The sequence below is a fragment of the Pelodiscus sinensis genome, unplaced genomic scaffold (genome assembly GCF_049634645.1).
Source record: "Pelodiscus sinensis isolate JC-2024 unplaced genomic scaffold, ASM4963464v1 ctg84, whole genome shotgun sequence".
Taxonomy (NCBI): domain Eukaryota; kingdom Metazoa; phylum Chordata; order Testudines; family Trionychidae; genus Pelodiscus; species Pelodiscus sinensis.
The window spans coordinates 149,303-170,413 of NW_027465889.1; the positions used below are offsets into that span (position 1 = coordinate 149,303).

General features: G+C 49.9%; 1 protein-coding gene across 2 annotated transcripts in view; it reads right to left on the minus strand.

Annotated features, from left to right (window-relative positions):
- Positions 1-21,111, minus strand: part of SEMA4F (ssemaphorin 4F) — a 130,888-nt gene that overhangs the window by 88,387 nt on the left and 21,390 nt on the right. For both annotated transcript variants that reach the window (XM_075916064.1, XM_075916066.1), the window contains exon 2: positions 7,021-7,172. In XM_075916064.1, the coding sequence (XP_075772179.1) occupies positions 7,021-7,172 (152 nt within the window). The remainder of the gene's footprint in view (positions 1-7,020; positions 7,173-21,111) is intronic.

Here is a 21,111-nt window from a genome sequence, read left to right on the forward strand (position 1 = left end):
TTCCCCAACATGCATTACTTTATATTTAGCCACATTAAATTTTATTTGCCATTTTGTTGTCCAGTCACTGGCTACAGCTACACTGCAGGCTTTTTGCTCAACACACGTTGTTGCGCAAAAACTTGCGGAGCATCTACACTGCATGCCTGTTCTTGCGCAAATACATTTACATTAAAGCATCAGAAAAGAGGGCTTCTTGAACAAGAGTTATTCCTCTCCTCATGAGGAATAAGCCCTCTTGCGCAAAAGGCAATGTGGACGGGCAACAGGGGTTTCTTGCGCAAGAGAGCATCCACACCATCATGAACGCTCTTGTGCAAAAGCACATCTCTTGCACAAAAGCACATGGCAGTGTGGATGCGCTCTTGCGCATGACCTATTGTGCAAGAACTCTTGCACAAAACAGTTCTTGCGCAAGAAGCCTGCAGTGTAGACATAGCCACTTAGTTTTGTGAGATCTTTTTGAAGTTTTTCCACAGTCTGCTTTGGTCTTAATTACTCTGAGCAGCTTAGTATCGTCCACAAAATTTGCCACCTCACTGTTTACCCCTTTCATTTATGAAGAAGTTGAATAGGATTGGTCCTAGAACTGACCTTTGGGGAACACCACTAGCTACCGCTCTCCATTCTGAATATTTACTATTTATTCCTACCAGTTCTCAATCAATGAAAGGATTTTCCCTCTTATCCCATGACAACTTAATTTACGTAAGAGCCTTTGGTGAGGGAACTTGTCAAAGACTTTCTGGAAATCTAAGTGCACTGTCTACTGGATCCATCTTGTCCACATGTTTGTTGACCCATTCAAAGAACTCTAACAGATTAGTAAGACATGATTTCCCTTTACAGAAACCACATTGACTTTTGCCCAACGATTTATGTTCTTCTACGTGTCTGAACATTTTATTCTTTACTATTGTTTCAACTAATTTGCCTGGTAACGAATGACGTTGGACTTACCATAATATAGCGAATACAACCTGCGGGTTATATTTGTTTTTACAAATGCCCCCCCACCCCCTCCCCCCCCCCCCCACACACCCCTGCAGGCTATAGTCGTATGCGGGTTATATAGGGGTTTTTTTTTGGGGGGGGGGGGAGGGTTAGGTTTTTTTTTTAAAAAAAAACAGAAATGGCAGAGGATCCCCTCCTCCTGCCCCCCCCCCTTCACTACCTTTGCTGGGCTGGGTACAGAACAACACGGGGAAACTTACAGGAGCCCCAGAGCCGGGGCAGAGACATCCCCAGCAGAGGCGGGAGGCTCCCAGCCCGGGCTGACAAAGGGAAGGACCCTGGAGCAAGTTGCAGGCGTGGGGTTTGGTGGTCAGCAGCAGCAGCGGGAGTCTGCAAGCTATGCGGGGGGGGGGGGGGGGGGGTGGTTATACGGAAAGGAAGACAATGCCTGGCTGAGTACCGAATAAAGAGGGAAACTTACAGGGGCCGCAGCAGCAGGGAACGCTCTGGAGCCGGGGCAGAGACATCCCCAGCAGAGGCGGGAGGCTCCCAGCCCGGGCTGACAAAGGGAAGGACCCTGGAGCAAGTTGCAGGCGTGGGGTTTGGTGGTCAGCAGCAGCAGCGGGAGTCTGCAAGCTATGCGGGGGGGGGGGGGGTTATACGGAAAGGAAGACAATGCCTGGCTGAGTACCGAATAAAGAGGGAAACTTACAGGGGCCACAGCAGCAGGGAACGCTCTGGAGCCGGGGCAGAGACATCCCCAGCAGAGGCGGGAGGCTCCCAGCCCGGGCTGACAAAGGGAAGGACCCTGGAGCAAGTTGCAGGTGCAGGGGTTTGGTGGTCAGCAGCAGCAGCGGCAGGAGTTTGCAGGCTACACAGGGTTTTTTTTAAATACGGAAAGGAAGACAATGCGGACTGTTCCTTGAGGAAAGCAGCATATCATATATATAGTAGCCCATTCTCTGTGCGTCTGTAACGCTGACGTACATGGCTACACCCCCTGGCCGCGTACGTCAGCGCCCCGCCCCCCTTCCCCTTCCTCTGTGGCGGTTCAGCCAAGCGCTGCGCCGCATGCCACGGAGGGAGGGGAAGGGGGGCGGGGCCCCACGCAGGGAGCAGAGCTGGGGGGGATCGGGGGCTGTGGGGGAGGATGGGGGCCTGGAGGAAGGGGGGAGGAAAGCAGCACTGGCGGGGGGGAGGAGCGGGGTTTCTGGGGGGGCCGTGGGGTTGGCCTGCAGGAAGAGGGGACAGGAAGCAGAGCTTGGGGGGGGATCGGGGGCCGGACGGGAGGAGGGGGGGGCGGGAAGCAGACCTGGTGGCGGGCGTGCAGCCACTGGCCACAGCCGGACCCCAAACATCCACTTCCCTCCGCTTGCTCTCTGGCCACAGGGGGCAGGGCGGTGATGTACATGGCCGGGGGCAGGGCTGTGTACGTCACCGTCCCCCCTTCCTCCCCCCGCCATGGCGCTGAGTGGTGCGTCCCTCAGCCGGGCTGCCGGGGTGGGGGGGCGGTGACGTAGACAGCCCCGCCCCCGGCAGTGTACATCACTGCCCCGCCCCTCCTCCCTCCGCGGCGGCCCAGTGGAGCGCGCAACACTCAGCTGAGCCGCCACGGAGGGAGGGGGAGGGGAAGGGGGCGGGGCCGTGTATGTCACCGCCCCCCTTCCCCTCCCGCTGTGGCGCTCCGGCTGAGTGCTGCGCCCCTCAGCCGGGCCGCCAGGGGAACCAGCAGCGCAAGGGGCTGTTTGGGCTCCCCCGGGATGGGAGGGGTAGGGAGGGCGGTGACGTACATGGCCCGCCGCCTGGCCGTGTATGTCACTGCCCCCCCCCCCCCTCGCGGCAGCCCAGCTGAGCAGGCAGCACTCAGCCAAGCACCACGGCGGGAAGGAAGGGGAAAGGGGAAGGGGGCGGGGAGAGACGGATGGGAGAGAGAGGCAGGAGGAGGAGGAGAAGAGAAAGGGAGAGTGAGAGGTAGGAGGGGGAGAAGAGAAAGAAAGAGACGGAGAGAGAGGCAGGAGGCGGAGGAGAACTGAGGGAGGCAGTAGGAGGAGAGAGAGAGAGAGAGAGCACGAGCGCGCACGCGCTCAGAAGAGAAGACCTGAAAATCCCATCTTATGACGGGCTAATTGGCTAGTTGTAATTTAATAATAGAGACTGTTATGTTCCAATTCATTAAAATTCTTTAGAAGACATTATAATACATTAAAACAAATTTTAAAACATTATTGTGCAACTAGTAAAAGAATAAAAACACTGTAAAGAAAGGCTTCACATTCTCATTCACTCTGAACTCTAGAGTCAGCGCCAGCAACATCCTCCTCAGCATCTGAGTTGTCAAAGCCATCAAAACTCTCATCATAGTCAGTATCTTGAAAAACATCCATAGCCAGGGCGAGATCAGCTTCGGTGACATTTGAGGTTTGTGTTTCTGAATCAGAATCACTATCGTACTCTGAGTCAGAGCTTGAAGAGTCATTGTTGGGTAGAATTTCACACTTGCAGAACCCGTTGCGAATAGTTGCCGGTTTCACTCTGGTCCAAGCTGGTGCCATTGTCCTTTACAAAAGCCACTACACTCAATTTAAAATCGCCAGCGTATGACTTGCGCTTAGGCATTTCTAAAGGTTTTCTTACTGTTTGGCCTTATCAGATGTGGCTCATTAACAGCTAATTATAGGAGCTTCTCATTACCATCATCAACTTCAGCTCACTGACAGGTGATTAAAAGGGCTTTATTCACTGAGTCTCTCCTGCACGGGGTATACAAAGATTTCTAAACTCAAAAGGGAAAAACCGTGGGGTATACTTGGGTGCGGTGTTTATATAGGGTATATTCGCTAAATTACAGTACTGGTCTGTAATTGCTGGGATCACCTCTAGAGTCCTGTTTAAATATTGGCATCACGTTAGCTATCTTCCAGTCATTGGGAACAGAAGCCGATTTAAAGGATAGGTTACAAACCACAATTTCCCATCTGAGTTCTTTCAGAACTCTTGGGTGAATGCCATCTGGTCCGGGTGACTTGTTACTGTTAAGTTTATCAATTTGTTCCAAAACCTCCTCTAATGACACCTCAATCTGGGAAAATTCCTCAGATTTGTCACCTACAAAGGACAGCTCAAATTTGGGAATTTAATTAAGCAGGATTTTATGTCCCCACTGTTGACTATGATTTTGTCTCATGAACTATGGAGGAGGAAGCAGTTTGTTGGGCCTCCTGCACTGCAGTGGCGCTGTCCTGTATGAACTATTTGTGCAGCTGGGCCCAGAGTTACTTTTTTGGGTTGTTTGGTTTTGGGCACTTTCACACTGCATATTTCATTTGCTTTAGTTCTTAGTTGGGGGAAGGGGGCACCAGTCCCCACAGCCCCACGGCTCATCTCCCAAAGTCAAGCCCCCCCTCCCCCTTCCCAAATCCTACAGCCCTGCTGCACCCGCTACTCTGGGCATATCATCTCCGTGCACCCGCACCCAACCGTACCTACCCTCACAGCAATGCACCATGGAAAGTGCCATGAACTCAGAAATTTCATGATGTGCTCAGTGCATGCCCACATGCCCCATTCCTGTTCCACCATCCCTATTGGGGATTTGAAAGTTTGATTATTTGGCAATTTGCATTGACTATTCGATTAGTTGATAAGCGTGCTTCATACTTCAAAGGCAAAAGTGCTGCGGGGAGCACGGAAGTGGCAGTGCTGCATGGAGCCCAGGATCAGCTGGGGACCCCAGTCTCCACATGGTGCTGCCATTTTGAAGGACCCCCACCGCTTCCCCTCCTTGCTGCCTCTGAATATGAGTCAACAGTGTGATGCTGTTGCAAAAAAAGCAAATATGATTCTAGGTTGTATCAACAGGTGTGTTGTAAGCAAAACTCGTGAAGTCATTCTGCCGCTCTACTCTGCACTAGTTAGGCCTCAGCTGGAGTACTGTGTCCAGTTCTGGGCGCCACATTTCAAGAAAGATGTGGAGAAATTGGAAAGGGTACAGAGAAGAGCGACAAGAATGATTAAAGGTCTAGAGAACATGACCTACGAAGCCAGGCTTCATGAACTGGGCTTGTTTAGTTTGGAAAAAAGAAGATTAAGGGGGGACATGATAGCGGTTTTCAAATATCTAAAAGGGTGTCACAAGGAGGAAGGAGAAAATTTGTTCCTCTTGGTTTCTGAGGACAGGACAAGGAGTAATGGGCTTAAAGTGCAGCAGGGGAGGTTTAGATTGGACATTAGGAAAAAATTCCTAACTGTCAGGGTGGTCAAATCTTGGAATAAATTGCCAAGGGAGGTGGTGGAATCTCCCTCTCTGGAGATATTTAAGAACAGGTTAGATAGACATCTGTCAGGGATGGTGTAGACGGAGCTTGGTCCTGCCTTGAGGGCGGGGGGCTGGACTTCCAGTCCTATTATTCTATGATTCTATGAAGCGACTAGTGTGTTGACTATCTGACAAGCATTTGTCTAAGGGGACTGGTAGCCCCTTACTAAAACTCTGTGGGAGTTTTTGGTTGGCCAGCTCCCAGTATCAAAAGGGGAAGGGTCCATGAGACTGACAAACCCCAGAGACAATGGAAAGAGGCCAACACTCCAGCTCAGCATGATTGACAAGTTGGACAGGCCAGTGAGAAAAGCAAGAGGACAGGAGCTCCCTGTGAGCTGGGACTGTTCAGGGTCTCTCTGAGCAAGGAGAGAGCTGAGAGACAGCTAAGAGGAGTGCAAGCTGTGTGCAGAAGAAGTCCTGCAGCAACAGAGCCAGACACACACAGCCCAAGGAGTACAAGCTGTGGTGAGGGGCAGTCCTGCAGCGACAGAGCCAGACACACACAGCCCAAGGAGTGCAAGCTGTGCTGAGGGGCAGTCCTGCAGTGACAGAGCCAGACACACACAGCCCAAGGAGTACAAGCTGTGGTGAGGGGCAGTCCTGCAGCGACAGAGCCAGACACACACAGCCCAAGGAGTGCAAGCTGTGCTGAGGGGCAGTCCTGCAGCGACAGAGCCAGACACACACAGCCCAAGGAGTGCAAGCTGTGCTGAGAGGCAGTCCTGCAGCGACAGAGCCAGACACACACAGCCCAAGGAGTACAAGCTGTGCTGAGGGGCAGTCCTGCAGCGACAGAGCCAGACACACACAGCCCAAGGAGTGCAAGCTGTGTGGAGAGACAGTTTTTGCAGCAGCAGAGCCAGACACACACAGCTCAAGGAGCGCAGACCCTGTGTTGAGCAGCAGACTGGCAGTGCTCAGAGAGCCAAAAGGAACAGAGAAGCAATGCAAGGAGCTGGAGACTGGCCAAGCAGCACACCCTGCAGCTGGATGTGGTGAGCAGCTGGGACTTGCAAAGTGTGGGGAGAGGGGTCTGGCCACTTAGAGCTTGAGGCTGTGTGGTCACTGCCAGAGCAAGCCTGTCCAGCCTACAGCACATCCAGGGCCTTTAAGGGGCCTATAAGGAAGAGACTGTGGACTGTCCTTACACTCTGCAGGCTGCTGTTTTGATGTCCCCGTGCTACAGAGCAGGGCTGTGTGTTCTCATTTAACCATTCTCATTTTTTCTTATTCTTTTCTCTTTAATCAGTTGATGTTTAATAAATTGTATTTGCTTTGAACCTTATGAAGTGATCACTGGGCCAAGAAGACCTGCAGTGTAAAGAGAGCACCTCGGAGTGGGGACACCCTAACTCCTGCCCCTAGTGACTACAGGGTTGGGGATTAAGCCCCAGGAAACCTGGGGTTTCGAGGGCTCTGCTACTCAAGAGAGTGGAGGGGGAGCCCTCAGGATCAGGAAGCCGTGGGGTAAAGGAAGTGGGAGCGGGGACTCAGATCCTTTCGCTGGTCCATTTCACCGGGGTGGTATAGAAGCCAGGAAAGTTCCCCACAATAGCGGAACCATTCCCCTGTTTACATTTGCTTACTGGATAGTAACTGGTTGTTCATGTCCCTAATTCCTACAACTCCCTGGTGGCATCTCCTGAATCAGACCAGCCCACACATACACCCCGCCAGGCCCGTGATCACATCCCATATGCACCCACCCTCCTCCAGACGGCCCCACAGAGTTTGGGTCTTGTGCTCACCATCTTGGCAGACTGGTTGACTGACTCCAACGGCAGGGCGAAGATGGCATTCTTGGCTCCCACATACAGAGTCCTGGTTTGTGGGGACACCAGGAAGATGCTGTAGTTGGAAATGGCCTCCTGGGAGAAGCGAAGAACCATCTGCTGCACATCTGCAATCAGAGAGCAAGCACATTGTCTATCCTGGGCAAGTGGCTAGCAATGCCTGACAACCCAGCCCCACACGCACTGACCGGAGTGGGCCAGCTTACAGGGTAACCAAGCATGTGTTCAGCTTCAAGATCCAACAGTTACCGGATGTTTCTGATCCGGATGGAAAGGGGGTGCACAAGTTTAGCTGCACTCCCCTGGCCCTTCAGCCTGAAAGCTCCCGTGCATGTATCAATGACATGCCCCACCACTACCCTCATCTCCAATGGTGTTTCACTCCAAGCCTCCTGCGCCCCTTAGTGGGGGCAGCCCCAGTGGGACCAACAGTGCGTGCTGATGCAAGCAGGGCTCCCGCGAGTGCTGGCATTGAACACCATGCCTCAGGGCACTGACCCAACACTGGACTAGACACAGTGTTGAGGCTCTGGGCCTTCAGGAGCCTGCCCTATGGTGCCCAATGCCCCCCCACCAAGAAGCTGAAAGGAGGTAATTGTGGGAAGTGTTAAGGAACAGCTGGAGCTCAGCCTAACATAAGAACAGCCACACTGGGTCAGACCAAAGGTCCATCTAGCTCAGTGTTCTGTCTGCCAACAGTGGCCAATGCCAGATGTCCCAGAGGGAAGGAACATGACAGATAATCCTCATGCGATCCCTCTCCTGTCATCCATTTCCAGACAAACAGAGGCCAGGGACACTATTCCTACCCATCCCAACTCTCAGCCATTGATGGACCTAACCTCCACGAATCTATCTAAGAACATTCATAAGAAACAAATGAAGCAAAAATTTTAAATGAATCAACAAGTTCCACGGAATCTCCATGGATAGTAATTCCATGCTCTAATAAGAATATAACAGTAGAGATCTATTATTGACCACCTGAGCAGGACAGTGAGCGCGACTATGAAATGCTAAGGGAGATTACAGAGGCTATCAAAATAAAAAACTCAATAATAGTAGCAGATTTCAACTATCCGCATATTGACTGGGTACATGTCACCCCAGGACATGCAGACACAAAAATCTCTCGATACCTTAAGTGACTGCTTCTTGGAGCAGCTGACACAAAAACCCACAAGGGGAGAGGCAATTCTCGATTTAGTCCTGAGTGGAGCGCAGGATCTGGTGCATGAGGTAACGATAACAGGACCGCTTGCAATTAGTGACCATAATATAACAACATTTAACATTTCTGTGCTGGGAAGAACACCTCAGAAGCCCAACACTGTGGTATTTACTTTTAGAAAGGGGAACTATGTTAAAATGAAGATGTTAGTTAAACAGAAATTAAAAGGTACAGTGACTGAAGTAAAATGTCCATGCAGCTTGCAGGGACTTTTCAAAGACACCATGGCTGTGTCTACACTGGCACCCTTTTCCGTAAAAGGGATGCTAATGAGACACTTTGGAAGATCCCTTATTCCTACTAGTACGGGATCTTCCGGAAAAGGGCTTATTTTCCGCAAGATCCCGTCTAGACTGGCGCTTTTCTCCGGCAAAACCCCGAGACGGAAAAAAGCGGCAGCCACGTTCATGCAAATGCCGTGGGGGATATTTAAATCCCCCGCGGAATTTGCAATTCCGAAGTGTCTCATTAGCATCCCTTTTACGGAAAAGGGTGCCAGTGTAGACACAGCCCATAATAGATGTGGATAAATCCCTGTAATATTATATTTTATATTAAAGATCTTGTCCTTTTTAGATATATCTTTGTTAAGTGTTCTTATAGAATCTCTGTAACATTTCTCCTATAACTTTGTATTAAGATATATAGATCTTGTAAGAAAAAATGTCTTTTGAGCCCTCCCCTTTCCTGGATTGTCCTGTGAAAAGGATTAGGTATGAATGGAGAATGAAAGGTGAGCACCTCCAGCGGCCGTTGCAAGGGTGGAGAAGGTCTGGGAGCCAGATCTAAGACAATACCTGCAAAGTGAGTTCATTAAGAAGACTGGACATACAGAGGCCTTGGGAGTCAAGCAGCAAGTGCCTGCCCTTGGAAGAACTCTCTTTGAAGCAGCATTAAGAAAGGCCAGGTGATGACTAATCGGCTGCATGAGAGGGATAAATAGGAAGCATCTTGCAGAGGGACCCCGGGTTTTCATCTTGTCAACATGGGAGCATCGATCCGGATCGGCAGAAGCCCGGCTCCATCCCTCCCCCATCTAACTCACCCGGCCAGTGCAGTTAGGGGGAGCAACTTTTGGTAACAACAAGACGGAGTGTGCTTTTGTGTGTGTGTGTGTGTGTGTGTGTGTGTGTGTGTGTGTGTGTGTGTGTGTGTGTGTACACATGAGTGTAATGTGTCATATGCATATGATAAGTATTGATTGATCTATGTATGTTCAATAAATGTGGCGTGTTGCCTTATCCCCCTGAAAAAGATCCCAGGTGCTTCTTTTAAGCACAATATAGAGGCCCAACTTAAATGTATACCCCAAATTAAAAACCACAGTAAAAGAACTAAAAAAGAGCCACCGTGGCTTAGCAACCATGTAAAAGAAGCAGAGAGAGATAAAAAGGCATTTTAAAAAGTGGAAGTCAAAACCCAATGAGGAAAATAGAAAGGAGCATAAACACTGCCAAATTAAGTGTAAAAATGTAATAAGAAAAGCCAGAAAGGACTTTGAACAGCTAGCCAAGAACTCAAAAGATAATAAAATGATTTTTAAGTACATCAGAAGCAAGAAGCCTTCTAAACAACCAGTGGGGCCCCTAGACGATCGCAACACAAAGGAGCACTTAAAGACGATAAAGTCATTGCAGAGAAACTAAATGAATTCTTTGCTTCAGTCTTCATGGCTGAGGATAAGAACATAAGAACGGCCGTACTGGGTCAGACCAAAGGTCCATCTAGCCCAGTAGCCTGTCTGCCGACATTGGCCAGCACCAGATGCCCTGGAGGGGGTGGACCGAAGACAATAATCAAGCGATTTGTCTCCTGCCATCCCTCTCCAGCCTCTGACAAATAGAGGCCAGGGACACCATTTTATCCCCTGGCCAATAGCCTTTTATGGACCTAACCTCCATGAACGTTAGGGAGGCTCTCAAACCTGACCTGTCCTTTATAGGTGACAAATCTGAGGGATTGTCACATGTTGAAGTGTCCTTAGAGGAGATTTTGGAATTACTGATAACTGAACAGTAACAAGTCACCGGGACCAGATGGCATCACCCTAGAGTTCTGAAACAACTCAAATGGGAAACTGTGGCACTATTAACTACGGTTTGTAACCTATTCTTTAAATCAGCTTCTGTACCCAATGACTGGAAGACAGCTAATGTAACGCCAGTATTTAAAAAGGGCTCTAGAGGCGATCCCAGCAATTACAGACCGGTAAGTCTAACGTCAGTACCGGGCAAATTAGTTGAAACAGAAAAGAATAAAATTGTCAGACACATGGAAGAACATAAATTGTTGGGCAAAAGTCAACATGGTTTCTGTAAAGGGAAATCATGTCTTGCTAATCTATTACAGTTCTTTGAAGGGGTCAACAAACATGTGGACAAGGGGGATCCAGTAGACACAGTGTACTTAGATTTCCAGAAAGCCTTTAACAAGGTCCCTCACCAAAAGCTCTTGCATAAATTAAGTTGTCATGGGATAATAGGGAAGATCCTTTCATGGATTGGGAACTGGTTAAAAAGACAGGAAACAAAAAGGGTAGGAATAAATGGTAAATATTCAGAATGGAGGGGATAACTAGTGGTGTTCCCCCAGGGTCAGTCCTAGGATCAATCCTATTCAACTTACTCATAAATGAAAGGGGTAAACAGTGAGGTGGCCAAGTTTGCAGATGATACTAAACTGCTCAAGGCAGTTAAGACCAAAGCAGACTGTGAAGAGCTTCAAAAAGATCTCACCAAGCTAAGTGATTAGGCAACAAAAAGGCAAATGAAATTTAATGTGGCTAAATGTAAAGTAATGCACATTAATGGGCAGCAGGTTTAAAACAAATAAAAGGAAGTTCTTCTTCACAAAGTACACAGTCAACCTGTGGAACTCCTTGCCTGAGGCAGTTGTGATAGTTAGGACTATAACAGGGTTTAAAAGAGAACTAGATATATTCATGGAGGTTAAGTCCATTAGTGGCTATTAGCCAGGATGGGTAATGAGGGGTGTCCCTAACCTCTGTTTGTCAGAGGGTGGACATGGATGGCAGGAGAGAGATCGCTTGATCATTAGCTGTTCAGTTCACTCCCTCTGCGGCACCTGGCATTGGCCACTGTCAGCAGACAGGATACTGGGCTAGATGGACCTTTGGTCTGACCCAGTATGGCCATTCTTATGCTACAGGCTGGGGACCGACTGGCTAAGTAGCAGTTCAGCAGAAAAGGACCTAGGGATTACAGTGAATGAGAAGCTGAATATGAGTCAACAGTGGGCCCTTGTAGCCAAGAAGGCTAATGGCATATTAGGGTCCATTAGGAGGAGCATTGCCAGCAGATCTAGAGAAGTGATTATTCCCCTTTATTTGGCTCTGGTGAGGTCACCTGGAGTATTGCATCCAGTTTTGGTCCCCCACTACAGAAAGGATGTGGACACATTGGACAGGGTCCAGCAGAGGGCATCCAAAATGGTTAGGGGGCTGGAGCACATGACCTACAAGGAGATGCTGAAGAGTAAGAGTAGTCTGCAGAAGAGTAAGGGGGGATTTGATAGCCTTCAACTCCATGAAGGGGGTTCCAGAGAAGATGGAGCAAGGCTCTTCTCTGTGGTGACAGATGGGATAACGAGGAGCAGTGGTCTCAAGTTACTGTGAGGGAGGTCTAGTTTGGATATTAGGAAAAACTATTTCACTAGGAGGGTGAGGAAGCACTGGAATGGGTTACCCAGGGAGGTGGTGGAATCTCCATTCCTAGAGGTGTTTAATCTCAGCTTGACAAAGCCCTGGCTGGGATGGTTTAATTGGGGTTGCTCCTGCTTCAGGCAGGGGGCTGGACTCGATGCCTCCTGAGGTCTTTTGCAGATTCTATGATTCTAGACAGGAATGGAAATGCCCCCAGATGTAATTACTGTCATTCAGTGCTCAGATACCTGCTAAGTAACCCATTAACAATTCAGTCACAGCGTCGTCTCTCCAGCTGCTGCCCTAAGACCAGAACAGGAACCAGTTTGGATCCCAGTGGAGGAGAAACAGTGGCTGGACAGGAACGGTCTGTGAGGGGCTCTCAGCTTTGGAATGCACTCCCCCAAAATAGCCAGTCCAATGATTCCTAGGCCTTAAGGCCCAAAGGGACCATCCAGTGTGACTCCTGCACATTGCAGGCCACAGAACCTCAACCTGTCCAGTAACTGGACAATAACTCCAGGCAGTCACTCAAGTCCTCAAATCCTCTCCCCTCCTAGTGCCTCATCTCTCCGATGGCGAGAGATCTGCCAACAGCAGTCACATGGGCCACATGCCGCAGACCTGAGCTTAGGTGTACAGGTTCAAAGAAGCCTGGGTTCTCTGGCCTAGGAGCTGACCAAGGAAGGAAGCCAGAGACACAAAAACAAAAGGGAGCTCCCCACAACTGACAAGGGCGACACGGCACAGTTGCCCTGGGGCCTTGTGATTCCAACGAACCCAGGGCAGCAGTGGTGGCTGCTGGGAGCCCAGAGCCCTTTGAACTGCCTCTGGAGCATCACACTGCACATGCCAGGCAGCAGTAAGTGGGGTCCTCAGAACTGGTGAGCCTGCCCCTTCAAGGAACAGGAGTCAGCTCCTGGCCTACACCATGCCCAGAAGCCTGCGGAGGCTCTTGGCGCCCCTGCCCCTGGCTAGTGACCTGTGGCATGAGCTCTAACCTCTAGGTCTCGGTGCTAGCCTAAGGGCTGTGCCCACTTGACTAATCAACCCTACTCCGTTTGAAAAGCAAATATTGGCTAGAAGCTCTAGTGGGTCAGAACCTAGCTCAGCTGGACTCGCCAGGCAGAGCTCACGAGGTGAAGCAGGGGGCTCAGTCTAAGAGGAGGTGAGGCAGTGGAGTTTGCCCTGAAGAGTGGGGCTCCTCAGAAGTCTGGCACACTGAAGGGGCTCCTCCCAGGGGCTGTTCAAAGCTGGCGTGCAGCACCAGTAGATTGGTGACAGGAGGTTTCACTGGGATTCAGTGACCTGGCACCTTCATGAGACAGATACTATTGGCAAGGATGCCTCTCTGACCAGTCACGAGAGGTCAGGGAGGCCAATGAACACAGACTGTAGCTCCAGCCTTGAGACCTGGAGAGAGAAGCGGGGGCATCATTTCAGATTTTTTTTTGGGGGGGGGAAGGGTTGAGGGAGGAGTGAAAGCATGAAGGGGGGTAAGACTGAGGACAGAGGCTTCAGCTATGTTACTGAGCATGCTCAGGACAAGCCAACCACTAAATGGGGAGGGAGGAACCAACTCCATCTGCCCTCCCCCACACACCTCTCTATCCAGGGGCTACCAAGGCACTGGAAAACTACTTTCTTGGCAGACAGCATGGCAGGTAGCTGACAGGAGCACTGTATCTAATTCCCATACAAAAGAAAGAAAATGAAATCAATATGGGACCCACACAGCTCTAACACTAACATGTCCTGACATCGTGCGGCAAGTCGCTGAAGGGAACCGAGCAGCCTGCACATGTCAGTGTATATTCTCACTGTGTTACTAACTCTGTGGAGACACCGACCCCCTCAGGACTCTTGTGTTCTGGACGGGGAGTGGGGGCTAGTGGGTTACAGCAGGGGGCAGATACACTTCAGCTCTATTTGAACATCAGAATGGCCAGACTGGGTCAGACCAATGGTCCTTCTAGCCCAGGGTCCTGTCTGCCAACGGCGGCCATTGCCAGGCGCTTCAGAAGGAAGAAACGGAAGCGGCAGCCATCATGATCCCTCCCCTGTCGCCCATTCCCAGCTTCTGACAAACAGAAGCCAGACACCATCCCTGCCCATTCTGGCTAGTAGCCACTGATGGACCTGCTGTCCTTGAACTGATTTTGTTCTTATTGGAACCTCGTTATGTTGTGGGTCTTTCCACCACCCCCGGCAAAGAGTTTCACAAGACGACTGTAAAGAAATAAAAGATGACGGACGAAATAATTTGGTTTGTTTGAAGTCTGCTGCCTACACATTGAATTGGGTCAGCTTCTTGTGTTACGTTAGTGAAGGAATAAGTAACATTCCCTTATTCTACTTTTCCACGCCATTCATGATTTTCTAGAGCTCTAACACGTCCCCCCAGCCTTTAGTCATTTCTTTTCCAAGCTGAAAAAGCCTCAGTCTGGTGTTCTCTCCTTCTCTGGAAGCTGTTCCTCACCCCTAATCATTTCTGTTGCCCTTTCTGTACCTTTTCCAATTACAATACATCTTTTTTCAGATGGGTTGGCCCAATCTGTATACAGTATTCAAGATGTGGGCATACAATGACTTTATATAGAAGCAATATGGCATTTTGTTTCATCTATTCCTTTCCTAATGATTCCCAATATTCTGTTAGGTTTTTTTAGTTTTTAGACTGCCACTGCACATTGAGCAGATGTTTTTCAGGGAATATCCACAATGAATCCAAGATTTCTTTCTTGAGTGGTAATAGCTATTCGAGACCCCCATCATTTTTATATGTCTAGTTCAGATTATATTTTTCCATGTGCATTACTTTGCACTTCTCAACACTGAATTCCATCTGCCCTAGTGTTGCCAAGTCACCCAGTTTTGTGAGATCTCTTTGTAACTCTTTGCAGCCAGCTTTGGATTAGTCCCTGTTGATCCGTTTTTCACGAACATTTATAAGTTTAACACAAAACATGTAGATGGTGTCATGAGCTTTTGTGACGTAGTGGGGGTACCTGGCTGGTTTCTATGCTGCTGGCTCTGGGGTAACCCCCACTGGCTGCAGTTGGTACCGCGGCCCAGAAGGACAGGCCATGAGTCATTATGCAAAGAAGGTCTCAACCTGTCTGACCAGTCACCCCCCATGGAGAGGAACAAAGGAAGGTGGAATGCGGCCCTGGCTGGGGGCAGGGTGGAAGAGGAGGATTAGTTGCTGTCTGGGAGCATGGAGGAGACAGCCTAGGGAAAGGGGCTGGAGTTTAGGGGCCCAGTCTCCCCCCATCTCAAGGGGGCCTGAGGCATCCTAGCCCAGCTCTGTGACCAGATTACATCTGTGCTGTGTCCTGGAGAGGCAATAAACTTCCTCTATTCCACCGGCTGGTGCAGTCTGTTTGTGCCATTTCGGGGTGCAGGAGACGGGGGACCCCCAACGCGCCGTCACAGCTTTCATGGGTACAACCCACTTGGTCATCTGAAGAAAGCTCCACGAAAGCGCATGATATCATCTACATGTTTTGTTAGTTTAAGTTTTTCCAGTTACAGACTAACTCGGCTATCCCTCTGAAGTTTAACATGGTGATCCAAATGCAAATCCCAGCGGCACAACACGCATTCCTACCTTCCCCCTATCTTTTAAATGGAGTACCCAGCAATGTTTTCATGATGTTCTAATGAACCTTCAATTGCTTGAATGCCCAGCCTTTCGTTATCTTAATCACACTGCCTCCCTCTTTTTATAACAAACTTCCTGCCCCAAAAGGAAATCTGCAAGCCACTCAAACTCTGTGCATTTCAGAGCTCTCTCTGGAGTCAGGACATGGGCTTTAAGCAGACCTCAAATATGAAATCCAGGAGTTCAAACTTGGGGGGGGGCAGCCTCCCATAAATGGCACCCTTGGAGAGAAGCTGCAAGTCCAGGTGCTAATTTAGGGTATGTCTACACTAGGGATGTAAGTGAGTAGTCGATTAGTCAACTACCCAATAAGCTTAATGTAGACTATTCACATTCTCTCCCCTCCCCTTGCTGCCTCTATATCAGAGGAGGCAAGGGGGGAAGCAGGAGCCAGTGCTGGGGGGAGCCAGCTTAAAAGCCAGTTCCCCCCAGCAGCATCTCCACCCCTCCACTCCCACTACCTCTATGAGAGGCAGCAGCAAGGGGGCAGCAGCCCCTGGCCACAGGGACTCCCGAGGGAAGTTGGGACCCTGTGGGGCTGCTACCAGCTGAGCAGGCAGCCCCTCTCAGTCCCGTCTTGTGCTGGGATGAAACCCTCCGCGGCTCTGCAATTGGAAAGGCAATAGGAGCCGGAGGCAGGCTGCCTGGCTCCTACTGCCTTTTCAATTGAAGAGGTGCAGTGGGGTTTGGTCCCAGCACGAGCCGGGCTCCTTCCCCTATTGAGTATGAGATAAAATTTATATCAACTACTCGATTACTAAAATATCCTCAACTTCCCATCCCTAGTCTACACCTGCACTTTTGTTATTCAAGGGTGCTTAAAAACACTCGACGAGCAACAAAGTTTAGTTGCAGAAAGTGAAGTGCTTTGAGAGCAGGAACACCCCCCTGACGCCAGTGAACTCCCCTCATAAGGGAAGGAAGTATTTTGTCTGCAAAAGTGCTGACCAACAGCACTCACACTTTTAGCAACACAGCTGTGTCGATACAGCCTCATTGCTAAAAGCTGCGTAGTGTAGACATACCTTTAATCTGACAAGGGGCTAGGGATGTAAAAAGCAGTTAGTTAGGTAACCGCGTAACACCCGCTGAGATTTTCAGCAGGTACACGCCGCGGGCTACATAGTAGGAAGTTTACACTGCAAAGCCTGCAGCACAACCGGCCTCCCAGGAGCGCAGCTGGCAGCTGGCTCCTGGCCCCACTCCCATGGAGCTGGCTGCGCTGCAGGCTACGCAGTATAAGCTTTATACTGCAAAGCCTGCAGTGTGGGGCAGCAGCTGGCTCCCCTGGAGCTGATGCGTACCAGAGCCTGGCCCCTCCCTTGGAGCTGGCTGCCACCCTGTGCCATAGGCTCTGATACAGAGCCCGCAGCGTGGGGCGGCAGCTGGCTCCTCGAGAATGGAGCTGGCGCGTCACTGTTATGGTTACAGATGGACTGGTGCTTCACCTTTTATATTATATCCCTGCAAGGAGCCACCAGTGAATTCTCTGGTCAGGACGACAAACTTCTTCTTGGGGCTCCACTAAGCTCCTCCCGCACTCGAAAACAGCCAGCAGATTTAAACTAGCTCCCAGCAAATCTACCACACCCTCCCAGGCTTACCATAAGTCCCATAGGTAGGGCGTCAGCACTTTTACTGCATTTGGCAATAGCACAGTTTGGTTATCACAAAGAAAATTCCCTGCTCAGCAAAAAAGTTAACACATCAAAGCCACATATGCCCCCTAGCCATGCTGGAAAGACTGGTTCCACTGCCTTAGGCTCAGGGTTGCAAACATGGGGAGAAAGTAAATGTAGCCCTGTAGGGTTTTATAAAGACACTCTCCCACACAAAACTCCACATTGTTCTAGAGCAGGGGTGGGGAACCTCAGGCCCAGGTGAGGTTGCCAGATATTTTCCAAAAAAATACCGAAGATGATGGGGAAAAAATGTGTTGAGCAAAAAAAAAGCCAAAAAAAAATGGGGGGCCAAACTTGTTCAGCCAAAAAAAAAAAAAAACCACCAGCTTGCTGCACCTTTAAATATCCCCATGCTTCCCGCTCTCCCCACCCCCACCAGATGCAGCAGGGGAAGAATGTCCCCACCAGCCTTCCATCCGAGAAAAACAGAAAATACATTTTACATGTCTGGCATTTTCTGTGGGGCTTGGGGTTTTTTTGCCAGACAAAGGTGGCGAAAACCAGACACCTGGCAACTCTAGGCCCAGGGGCTGGATGCAGCCCACAGCTGGCCTGGATCCCGCCCGAGGCTCAGTGCTTCCCCCTGACCCGAAGAGGGGAGCCCACACTGGTGCTCCAGCTCTCCTTCCCCCGCTCTCTTGCTAGGGTTTCCAGATGGTTTTCCAAACAATACTGAACCCCCTCCCCGCACAAAAAACAACAACACTGGAGAAAATATTCTGTGGAGGGGAAAAAAAGGGGGAGACCAAAGTTAAGAAAAAAAAATGGAGTTAAGAAAATAAAATACATACATACATAAAACAGCATTAAAACAGCTTTAAGTGCCTGCAGAGTCAGACCAGGGATAGCAAGAGGGGAGCAGCAGAACACTAAGACCCAGGGAAGGCTTCAGTTCTTTAGGCTTTTTGCTGATGGCCATTTTGTTTTCTTCATGGAGCCAGAACACAGCTTCCCTGCAGAACCAGGAAAGCAGGAGGGCTGGGGGCTGGGCCCGGGTGCCGAGTGTGCCAGGGGCTGGGCCCAGTTGCCAAGATGTCCGGTATTTTTGCCTCCTGTCGGGGGGGGAGGGGGGGTCAGAAAATACTGGACATTTTAGGTGTCCGTTATTTTCTGAAATTTTTTACCGAACAGGAGACAAAAATACCACACTGTCCAGGTCAATACCGGACACCTGGCGACCCTACCTCTTGCAGGGCTGGGGCACACAATCTAGTAGGCTGGGGCCCCCTAGACTTTGGTGAGTGAGGGGAATTTGGGGAGTGTCCGTCTCCTTCTCAGTCAGGGGCCACGACAGTGAGGGGTGTTTTTTTGCTTCTCACTTGTGTGCAGTCCCCAACTGAATTTTCTGTGGGTCAGCAGCCCTCAACTCAAAAAAGGTTCCCCATCCCTGCTTTAGAGTATCCTGATTTCTAGCTTCCCCAGGGGTGCACAGGTTTGTTTTAATACGAACACTGTAACTATGGAGGAGCAGTAGCAACTCAGAGTTGAAGCAGAATTTCTGTCTAAAGCCAAACTGTGAAACCTCCAGATAAATTATTTAGATCAAGTTGATAAAATGGTCTGGCTGTTTAGGACCTAGGGCAACGAGGTCACCTGGTCATGGGGTTCCTAGGATACAGCCCTGGCCTCACTCTACTACAAGCCACTGAAATCTTCTAATGAGCAGTGTCCATGAGTTGGTCTGACCCAGTGCCCCTCTCCTCCCCAGGCCACAAAATAGCTGCACTGGGTCAGATCAATGGCCATCCAGCCCAGCGTCCTGTCTTCCACCAGGAACTAATGCCAGGTGCCTAGAGGGAGTGAACAGAGCAGGGAATCTATAAGGGTGCGAGCACAGGAATGGCCTAGTGCCCCTCGGTGACTTCTATTTAATTGGGAATTCCTCACCCCAGACAATCAAGAAACAAAGGATGGGTGGGGAACGAGCTTGCACAGGGCTCATCTCTGGAAGAAACGTTCACTTCTTGAGTGACCACTGCATCGTCCAGCTGGTGGGAGGTTAGCCAGCAATGCCACCCCCAGGAAGATGGCCAGAGACGTTATCTAGGGGAACAGCAGACCAGCTGTTTGTCTCCTCTGCCAAAGATTATGAGACATCCTCATTAACATAACATCATGCATTATAAATGGAGAAAGATAGATCAGTAAGACATACAAAAATGTTGTGTCCTCTCCCATGGTAAGCATGCGATAGGAACGAAAGGGAGATTCTTTGCACCCCATGCAGATGACATCGGATCACACCTATGACAGAGCCAAACAAATGCAAGCCACATGCCAGCAGGTGCATCTGCTGCCACTTTACACCTCCCTCAGTGCCCAGGGATGGGCGTTTTGCCCAAGAACTGTATCTGGGATAAGCCTCATTTCCTTTCACACTTTCCTTTGGCCTAGCTTCTTGCCCTCTGTGCCCCAGAGTGGGGGACTTGTCACGTTGTAAGTTCTTCCTTGTTCCCCAATTCTGCTTCTACAGTCTGCTTTTCTTTTTATTCTGCCCAAGGGCTGGAAAGATGCTTTTGACAGTCCCCTGCATTTGGCACCTCAGCAAGGAAGCTCCTGCCTTCTCAAACACTGCAGTCTCCTAGTTCCAGCTGGAAACTATTTTGTAGCACTACTGCAAAGGAAGGAGTGAGCCACTGCTTCCTAAACTCTACAGGAACACGTGAGAGTGCTAATTAGTTGACTTCTAAATTGTTTAGAATAGCAAGAAATGTAAACAGAATGGGTAAAAAACCTTAAAGACACACCACCCGGCATCTCTGGATGGCTCAGCCATTCTCAGACCTTCCCTCTGGTGACCTTTCATCCTTGTGGCTCAGTTCAGAGCCTTCTTGCCTCGACTGGAAGGCCATGTTTTCAAATCTGTTTCAGCCAGCGGCTTTCATGCCCTACCCTGATTCTTCAGGAGCCGGTGCTGTACTAATATAGGATCAATCAGCATATGCTGGTGGTGTCCAACATGCTAACCGCTAGCCACATGTGGCTATGTGGCTGATCGAGTGTGGCCAGTTCACTATAGCTGCACTGGTTGGACAACACCGGAACGTGCCCTTCCAACTTATGTTCAGTCAACATTTCTTCCCCACGCTCAGAATGCTCCTGCCTCCACGTAGCAATAGAGGATCACACCAGCTTGATTTCTGAATGGGAAATGGTGTCAAAGCAGCAGCTGCCTTTCTTGTGGGCATATTAAGAACAGCCACACTGGGTCAGACCAAAGGTCCATCCAGCCCAGTGTCCGGTCTGCTGACAGCAGCCAGTGCCAGATGCCCCAGAGGGAGGAAACAGAACAGGGAATCATCAAGTGAGTCTTGTCCTGTCACCCATTTCCAGCCTCTGAGAAACAGAGGCTATGGACACCATTCCTGCCCATGCTGGCTAACAGCCATTGATGGACCGAACCTCCACGAATTTACCTAGCTCTTTTAATCTATGAGGAGCCCTATTTTCCATAAACCCATCTGACGGGCATTAAAAAAGCTGCCATCCTCCGATTCTCTGCTCAGCACTCAACAGCAGCTTTGCCACCCTTTTGTCCAGAATGATGTCAAACTAGGTGGCCTGGAGTTACGAGAATCATCCCATTTGCTTAGGCTGAATACTCATCCCATCTGCTGGAGTTCTCCTGGCATTCCAAGATTTACTCCATCACTTAAAAAAACCAACCAGATGTTGGGTGCAAGTTACCCTGGGAGGGTAATTTAACAGATTTATTCCTAGCAGATATTGTTTAACATCCTCTCTTACTAATGGACCGGAAAGGACTTCATCCTGGCGTGGTCTGCATGGGGCTTGGCTCTGCCATGTG